Below are 7,510 nucleotides of genomic sequence, written 5' to 3'. Positions count from 1 at the left end.
CTGCTAGGAGTGTGTCAGGAGGCTCTGCACAACACTAGGGGGCACTGGGAGCACACTGGGAGGTTCTAGGTAGCACTGGGAGGTTACTGGGGTGCTCTAAGCGTCTCTAGGCAGCATTTGAAGGTGCTGAGGGGTTATTGAGCTGCTCTGTATAGTGCAGGGAGGTACTGCGTGTGAGCTGGGAGACTCTGGGACGTAATGGAAGGCACTGGGAGGACAGCTCAGAGGAGCAAGATGGTTTAAACGCATAATTTATGTTCACATTAAGTTCAACACGAATGTGATCCATGCAGGAGCTCAGCTGCAGATGCAAAACTCATCTGGAGCAGAGGGCCAAACCTGGAGAGTCTCCACTTGGCACGTGTTCATCACCTGCACATGCACTTGGGGTACAGGACGTAGCGCCAGTTGTAGCTCTGTGTGCTCCTCTGCAGGCACAGCCCCAGGCTGCGGTCACACTCACAGGACAGCTGGGCACACCACAAATCATTATCTGCAGGCAGCACAGATTGTGATTCCATTTCATTTCGAGAAGGGAGGAGCCCCATTTTTAGCATCCCCACTTACTGCAGGTGAGGCGGCCGCCGTGCCAGCTGTACTGATAGCGCTGCTGCTTGGCATTGCAGTGGTACTGCTGGAGGCTGTCATAGCAGGCGTCGTGCAGCTGGCAGCATCTGTGCAGGGCTCAGAGCTTTCAGTTTTTCTCCCCTGCTTCCCACACCCCTCGGATTCGGATGATAAATTAAGGCAGGGAGATTTTTAAATGGGTGCTTACCTGTCTGTGGCATCCTTGGGCTGCCCTCGGCCCCCCACGCCGCAGTAGCAGCCATAGGAGGAGTAATGCAGCACGGCGTTTTTCCCTGTCATCTTTGTGACCACCTTCTGCAGCTGCCAGAGGCTCCCACCAGCCAATGATGAGCCTGGGGGTAAACCAGTGTGATGACAGAAACCCTTTTCTCCCCTTTTTTTGTCATCCTCCTGCTATCCCCACATGGAGTCTTCCACCACCAAGTCATCCCTGCTGTGCTGGAGAGGAAACTCATCCCCAGCACAGGGGAGCTGTTATCTGGGGGGGTTGTTATGCATTTTGGGGAGGTGGTGGTGGAGAGTGAAAGCTTGAGAAAGCCACAGCTCTGATGTCTCTGTTTGATGCAGGTGTGGCTGCCCTGTCAGCACAGGTGAGGACACTTACCCCAAGCAAACAGCATGGCCAATGCAAGGAGAGCATTCATCTTTCCTACTGCCCTGGAAGAGGAACCCAACAGCAGGTCATCCCGTGCATCCATCCCTGCTTGCAGCACAGCTCATAGTTAAGGTAGGAAAGGAAGGAAGGTATTCCTCCATCCCCGCTCACCTCGGGAAAGCCTCTGCCGTTCATTGCTGTGTGGTTGGCATGGCCCCATTTATATAGGGCTTGCTTTCACTTCCACAAACCTTCTGTGGGATGCTCAACTTGTCCAGTTCTGCGAGTGGGGCTTTTCTGTAAAGGAGAAGGCATTATCCTTCCCCTTTACATGAATGCAGGAAATCCCCCCGCCCCCATTCATACCAGCAGTGATGACAATAAAGCAGTGTCACTTCCAGTGCAGGAGGGAGGCAATGCACTCTGCCCCAGCCCTGACAGCTTCGGGGTGTTTTCCTCTGCTTTACCAGCCCTGCTGGTGCTGTACTGTGGAATAACCAGTCCTGATTCAGAAGGTGTAAATCTAAGCCCTAAAAAGGGTTAGCAGGGGGCAGGCAAGCCTTGAATACTGGCAAAAAACAGCTTTCCTGATACACTGCAGTGGGAAGGGATGATCCCCTGGCTATCAGAATAGGAGGTTTGCTCTGCATGTTAGCTCTGGGAGTGAGTTCAGGGAACAAAGAGGGGGATGTTGGGAGATGTAACAACCCCATGCTCGCTGCAGGGAAGTTCTGTTGACAAACCCCAGGGAGTTTTAGTTGGTGGCATGTGTTGGTCCCCATTTCTCAGTGCTGGGGATCGAGTGTGGGACAGACCCATCTCTCAGTGGTACAACAGCAAAAAAACACAGAGCATTTCTTCACACCTTTTATTCAATTCCTTTTTGTTTTGACTTGAAAACAAAATCAGTTGAGAAAAGAGAGGAGGAAGGGGAAAAGGACTTGCTTTTGGACAGCTGGGGATCTCCAGCCACAGCGTGTGCCCTGCTCACCCTGTGTGTCACCTCACTGGGAGGAGGAGAGGGGGAGCAGCCCCTCTCAGCACCCACATCGCCCTGTCCTTCCCATAGCAATAAGGAAAGGCACTCAAAACCAGCAGACAGTGTGTGGATTTCAGCACTGGAGCTTGTTCCCTTTGCACCTCAGCTTGAAGTAGAAGCGGTAGGACACGTTGTAGGAAGGCAGGGCTCTGGCAAAGCATGAAGCCACAACCTTGTCGCACAGGCAGATCTCTCTCTTGCACCAGCTCTGCTCATCACCTGCAGGGGACAAACGTGATGCTCTACCCCAGTGCTGCTGTGCCACGGTGTGCCATCCCCATGTGCTCACTGCCACGCCAGGCAGTTTGCTCCCTGCCACTCACCGCAGGTGATGTTCCCATTGGTGACACTGAATTGGTAGGGGGTTATCAGGGGGCTGCAGTTGCCCTCTCTCAGCCTCCTGTAGCAGCAGTCATGGGCATGGCAGCAGCTGCAGGAGATGTGTCAGAGGTGAGGGAAGCACCAGCCCCAAATGTAAGGCGAAAAGGAGGAGCACACGGCCCGGCAGCAGCATGATTTTCCAGGTACTCACATATCAGTGGGGTCCACTGGGGTCCCTCTGCCCCCGATGCCACAGAAGCATCCATACCAGCTGTAGGTGAGCAAGGCACTCTTCCCTGTGGTCACTCTGATCATGCTCTCCAGCTCCAACACGCTGCCACGTGCCAGAGGCAGCCCTGCAAGGAGGGATTGGGGGACAGAGTGCCATCAGCATGGCCCATCACCCAGCCCCCCACAGCCACACAAATGGCAAAGCTCAGACAAAAGATGCTCAAAGCCCATGAGATTGTATGGGTTTATATGCAGGAAAAGGGGGGGGGTGTGAGACCCCAACCTCACCGACCGACTCACCACAAGCCAGCAGCAGGGCGAGCAGGAGGTTCCTCATCTTCACAGCGGAGGGAGAGGTATTGTGAGCAGCACCCTGAGGCTGGTGATGAACCAGGGGCAATAAAATCCCACCCTGCAGCTCTGAGGCTTGGCAGGTTTGCTTTATATGGATAGAGAGGGGGGAGGTCCATCCCCTGTCCCTTGTCAGTGCCCCATCCTCCCCCCTTTGCATGATACCATGAAACCTTGCTTGCTGTGGGCTTGGAACACAAGTGGTTTGTGTCCCAATGTGGATATCTGTTGAGGTGGATGCTGTGGCTACAGACATGGTGCTGCAGCCTTGGCAGCGTAGTTTGTGGCTGCTGTTAGCAGCTTGAGTTGGTTGCTCTTTGGTTTTTTTCCCTTGCAATCTAACCCAAATCTGGGACAACCAATGCATGGGAAAAGCCTGCAACATGCAGACCAAAGCAGGCTGGAAATCACAGGAGCCCCATTGGGGATGCCTTTAGAACAAAGGGTTATCGAATCACTACACCCGTGATGCAAAGAGAGGAGATAACACACAAAGCTTGCTATCGCTGCTGAGGAGCCAGGCGGCCCAGAGCAAACAACCAGCAAGCTCTGCCTCCATTCATAGGCACTGCTCCACCCTTGGTAATTAACTGCCCTTCCAAGGGAGGAAACCTATCAGTACGATGCTTTGTATGCACACTGAGGGGGGGGTGAGGCTGGAGGGAGCTCTGCTCCCACCCTGCCCCACACCAGGAGGGTCATGGCCTTGCATGGAGGCACTGGGTGAGGGTGGTCGATGTTCATTCGCCCCAGTGGTTGCTGGGGTGGGGCTGTATGGTCGCCCTGCTGCCACGCTGCCGGGGTTTAAACACTTATCCTGGATAAAGCAGAAGGCTCTCAGGTCACTTTTGGGGTTAAAACAGCAAAGTTTGGGTGAACCCCGACCATAACATGGCGCCCGGAGGACCGCCATAAGGGGGCGCTCTACCCAGCGCGGCCGCTCCTCTCGATGGTGGCCGGAAGTGGAGTGGTCGCCGTGGCAACGCATCTGTGTTTACCGGCGGGCGCGGGCGGCCCCGGGGTGGCAGGTTTGAGGCGGCGGGACCGGGCCGTGGGGGGGGGGGTCTGGGGTCAGGAGTGAGCTGTGGGGCTGGGGGCTGGGGTCAGGAGTGAGCTGTGGGGCTGGGGGCTGGGGTCAGGAGTGAGCTGTGGGGCTGGGGGCTGGCTGTGGGGCAGGACTGGGCTCAGCTGTGGGGCTCAGCTGTGGGGCAGGACTGGGCTCAGCTGTGGGGCTGGGGGCTGGCTGAGGGGCAGGACTGGGCTCAGCTGTGGGGCTCAGCTGTGGGGCAGGACTGGGCTCAGCTGTGGGGCTGGGCTCAAGCTGTGGGGCAGGACTGGGCTCAGCTGTGGGGCAGGACTGGGCTCAGCTGTGGGGCTGGGGCACTAGAGGCTCTGCTAGGGAGCTGGCCTGCACTGTGGAACTGGGGCTTACCCCCCAAAAGGGGCCCACTGCTGCCTCAAGCCATGGGCACACAGCACTTTGGGCTCCTATGGGTGCTGCCCTGTGGCTCCAGCCCTGTCCCAACCCTGTGGAGCAGCTCAGGCACCCGGAGTTAAACTGCTCTGTGTTGGCAACACATGCAGTGCTGGGGGGGCTGGAGACCCTCACTTGGATGCGTCCCACTGTGATGGCTGCGGGCAGTTTGGTTGTGCAAGGTGTAACCATGTATATAAATGTCTATATAAGTGTGTATATAAGTGATGCAATGCTTTTAGGATTTCCTCTTTGTTGCCTTGGAGCGTATTTGTTGGCAGGAGTAAATCAAACACTCCCCCATGTGACTGCAGTTGTTCAGAGGAGTGTGAGTTCTGCTGCTCTGCAGAGCCCTGCCTGGGATGGGCACTGAGTACCCAGGCTGGGCAAGGGTGCAGTGGTTGTTCCATTCCTTCTGCTTCATTTGGGCAGACCAGTCAGCTGTAAGCAATTTGTGCACCTATATTGGAGTGTATCCCATTGTCTGTGGCTGCCAGCATTGAGCCACAGGATTCAGACAGTGACATGTTGGATCTTTGTTATTAGAAATCATCAGGGAGATTAAGGCCATTTCGGGCCGTATCCTGTAACTTTTCATTCTGCTTTCCCATCTGCAGGTGTCTTGGGAAGCAATGGCCACAGCAGCTCTTCTGAACCCAGTACCACTTTGCTGCTACTTCCCTTCAAGCACGGCAGTCTCTGTCTTTCAGCCAAACTCCATCACCATGCACATGACCCGGCCAAAATCAGCCAAGGGTCGCACGAGGTCGGCCTTCAATTACTCTGGGACCACAGACACCTTTCCTTGTGCAGTGCCGTCGTCACCAGCAGCTCCACGTGACTTACAGAGCAGCCAGAGAGCACCATCTATAAAAACAGTGTTCCCTTCTGGACAGATATCCCCAGAGGAGATCCCTGAGCTCCTGCAGCAGGTGCCATTACGGAGCTCGTCCTCCTTGAACAAATACAGAGTGCTCCCCTCCATTGGCCGAAAGGGTGTGGAAGGTGCAGCGGAGCAAAGTGACCATCTGGGTGCAAGCTGTGGGCAGGAGAATGCTCCAAAAACTACAGCTCCTTCTGGAGAGCAAAGGTCTGCTTGCAGGCCACCAGAAAGCCGTGTCCATAATGAAGAAGCCTCGTGTGCTCCTGAGAAGCCAGGAAGGAAGATGAGGCAAGGGAGCCCTTTGTTATCAACTCTCAGTTTGGAAGAACCGCTGCAGAAAGAGTCTTGTTTGCTGCTTGCTATTCGGTCTCCCTCCGGTCAACGATTTGAACATCACTTCAAGCCCACCGACAGTCTCCAGACGGTCCTTGCTATAGCAGAACACCAAACAGCCACCAAATATGAATGCTGCAGCATTGAAACCACAGAAGTACCCAGACGGAGCTTCCGTGACCTCGGCAGGTCCTTGCAGGAGTGTGGGATCCCCCACATGTCTGTGCTGTGCATCCGGCAGGCTGAGCAGCAGGACACCGACCCGTAAGCATGGGCTGAGCATGGGAGCAGCCTGATCTTCTTCATCTTTCTATAAGTTCCCTTGAAACAGACTCGTGGATACCGAAAGCACGTGTTGAAGTGCTACTTCAAACGTATCCACACAGACCGACTGCGTGGACAGTGTCTTTTATCCACAAGTTCCTTCCTTGAGTGCCACCAACTTTGGCTTTTGAAATTGACAGTTTCCTTCTTAGATGTTGGTTCTGTTCTTGGAGCAGGAACTTTTTGTGTCCTCTTCTCTGTTTCAAAGAGGTGCCACTTCCCAGAGAGGATCACCCATTTGGGAAGACAGAAGCAGAACTGTTTTACTCTGTAAAACTCAGCTGGATTGTGGTTGTATTGGTGAGCAATGGGATTTTCTCCTCAGTTTTTCTTCTCTTGTTTGACGATTGGTAGTTAAGAGGAGCTGGATGGTCAAGGTGGGATGTTGCAAAATGCTTTATTTAATGCTTGTATGTTGAAATGAGTTAGTCCTCAGGCCCAGCAAATGCTGCTGTGGGAGGATTTTTCTGCTTTTAGTTCTGTGTTAATTGGTTTTGACTGAGGAATTGGCTCACCTAGTTTTGTTTTACTGAACCAACGTGGCTCTTGCAGAGTTGTTTTGTCAAAAACGGCAAGTAGGGCAACTTAATGTGTTTGTGCTGTAAAAAAATGGACAGCTTGCCACACATCTGAGCTCACTTTATAATACTGTGAGGCAAAACCCAGGCTTTTCAGCTCAGCAGAATTGCCAGAGCAGCTCACAAGAGCAATAGCAGTAGAAAACTCATCCCGGTATCGACCAAGAGCATTGAATTTCATTCCAAAGTCAGTGTTCAGGGGTCCAGGTCTCTGCTGCAGCTGTTGGTAAGTCAGCTGTAGCAATGCCAGTGTCTTCAGGGGGAGCAGACCTGGGATGCTTTCATCAGACCTTTCACAGCTGCTCTGTTATATCTGAAGCAGCTTTGAGAACGTGGATGGCTCAGGACAGCGGATGTGGCTGGTAGAACAGCACAGCAGTGTTAGCACGCAGGGACTGGTGCCTGGTCTGTGTATGCGATGTCACTTTTTGCTGTCAAGGAGTATTTTCATACAGTGTGGTGGGTAAAAAAAATCAATAAAACCTTTTCAGCTCAAAATTGAACTGGCAATGATTTCTGTTTGCTGGATGTTCGGCATCCTCTTCAACAAGCAGTGCTACTCAACTGAAGGTGATTGCTCTGGAGATGGCCTGGATCAAACAGCTCAGCCCTCCAACCAGCCCATGTGGATTGCAGTGCCTCCAAAGAAGGGTCTTTTTCTACTTAAAAGCACACAGAGTCAAGTACAGAGCAGGAAGAAGCCACAACTTCAGTTCTCCCCCTCTGCCCTTTGCAAACTGTATGAACAGGAGGTAAAACATCACCTTGAGACGTTCCTGCATAGAAAATGGAT

The 7,510-nt window shown here is 53.5% G+C and overlaps 3 protein-coding genes across 5 annotated transcripts; 1 reads left to right on the top strand and 2 right to left on the bottom strand.

Moving 5' to 3' along the window:
• Positions 1–368: 368 nt before the first annotated feature.
• On the bottom strand, positions 369–1,304 carry LOC140261071 (basic phospholipase A2 Cdr-13-like). Its single transcript, XM_072354124.1, has 4 exons — positions 1,193–1,304; positions 776–920; positions 568–674; positions 369–493 (listed from the first exon to the last, which is right to left on the bottom strand). Exons 1-4 carry the CDS (start codon positions 1,284–1,286, stop codon positions 369–371), a joined length of 471 nt encoding a protein of 156 aa, XP_072210225.1. The 5' UTR covers positions 1,287–1,304.
• Positions 1,305–2,054: 750 nt separating this feature from the next.
• LOC140261073 (phospholipase A2, membrane associated-like) lies at positions 2,055–2,894 on the bottom strand. The gene is made up of 3 exons (XM_072354126.1): positions 2,755–2,894; positions 2,546–2,652; positions 2,055–2,441 (listed from the first exon to the last, which is right to left on the bottom strand). Exons 1-3 carry the CDS (start codon positions 2,856–2,858, stop codon positions 2,296–2,298), a joined length of 357 nt encoding a protein of 118 aa, XP_072210227.1. The 5' UTR covers positions 2,859–2,894; the 3' UTR covers positions 2,055–2,295.
• A 218-nt stretch (positions 2,895–3,112) lies between these two features.
• UBXN10 (UBX domain protein 10) lies at positions 3,113–7,303 on the top strand. Of its 3 annotated transcripts, none has more exons than XM_072354122.1 (2): positions 3,113–3,130; positions 5,217–7,303. In XM_072354122.1, exon 2 carries the CDS (start codon positions 5,232–5,234, stop codon positions 6,081–6,083), a length of 852 nt encoding a protein of 283 aa, XP_072210223.1. In that variant the 5' UTR covers positions 3,113–3,130; positions 5,217–5,231; the 3' UTR covers positions 6,084–7,303. The 3 variants fall into 3 exon arrangements, with proteins under 3 accessions (XP_072210223.1, XP_072210222.1, XP_072210224.1); XM_072354121.1 differs by lacking the exon at positions 3,113–3,130 and adding an exon at positions 4,024–4,153 and having other exon boundaries at positions 5,217–7,301; XM_072354123.1 differs by lacking the exon at positions 3,113–3,130 and adding an exon at positions 4,735–4,791.
• Positions 7,304–7,510: the final 207 nt, after the last annotated feature.

This window comes from Excalfactoria chinensis, chromosome 20, assembly GCF_039878825.1.
Source record: "Excalfactoria chinensis isolate bCotChi1 chromosome 20, bCotChi1.hap2, whole genome shotgun sequence".
Taxonomy (NCBI): domain Eukaryota; kingdom Metazoa; phylum Chordata; class Aves; order Galliformes; family Phasianidae; genus Excalfactoria; species Excalfactoria chinensis.
This window is presented reverse-complemented; position numbering and strand designations above follow the sequence as displayed.

Excerpts from the sequence above, each read along its gene's own strand:
- LOC140261071 (XM_072354124.1), bottom strand. The coding sequence starts at position 1,286 with ATGGATGCACGGGATGACCTGCTGTTGGGTTCCTCTTCCAGGGCAGTA. Across the intron at positions 675-775 it reads CCCAAGGATGCCACAGACAG|ATGCTGCCAGCTGCACGACG; the intron begins GTAAGCACCCAT and ends AGCCCTGCACAG. Across the intron at positions 494-567 it reads CGGCGGCCGCCTCACCTGCA|ATAATGATTTGTGGTGTGCC; the intron begins GTAAGTGGGGAT and ends TGCTGCCTGCAG.
- LOC140261073 (XM_072354126.1), bottom strand. The coding sequence starts at position 2,858 with ATGATCAGAGTGACCACAGGGAAGAGTGCCTTGCTCACCTACAGCTGG. Across the intron at positions 2,653-2,754 it reads CCAGTGGACCCCACTGATAT|CTGCTGCCATGCCCATGACT; the intron begins GTGAGTACCTGG and ends CATCTCCTGCAG. Across the intron at positions 2,442-2,545 it reads CAATGGGAACATCACCTGCG|GTGATGAGCAGAGCTGGTGC; the intron begins GTGAGTGGCAGG and ends TGTCCCCTGCAG.
- UBXN10 (XM_072354122.1), top strand. The coding sequence starts at position 5,232 with ATGGCCACAGCAGCTCTTCTGAACCCAGTACCACTTTGCTGCTACTTC.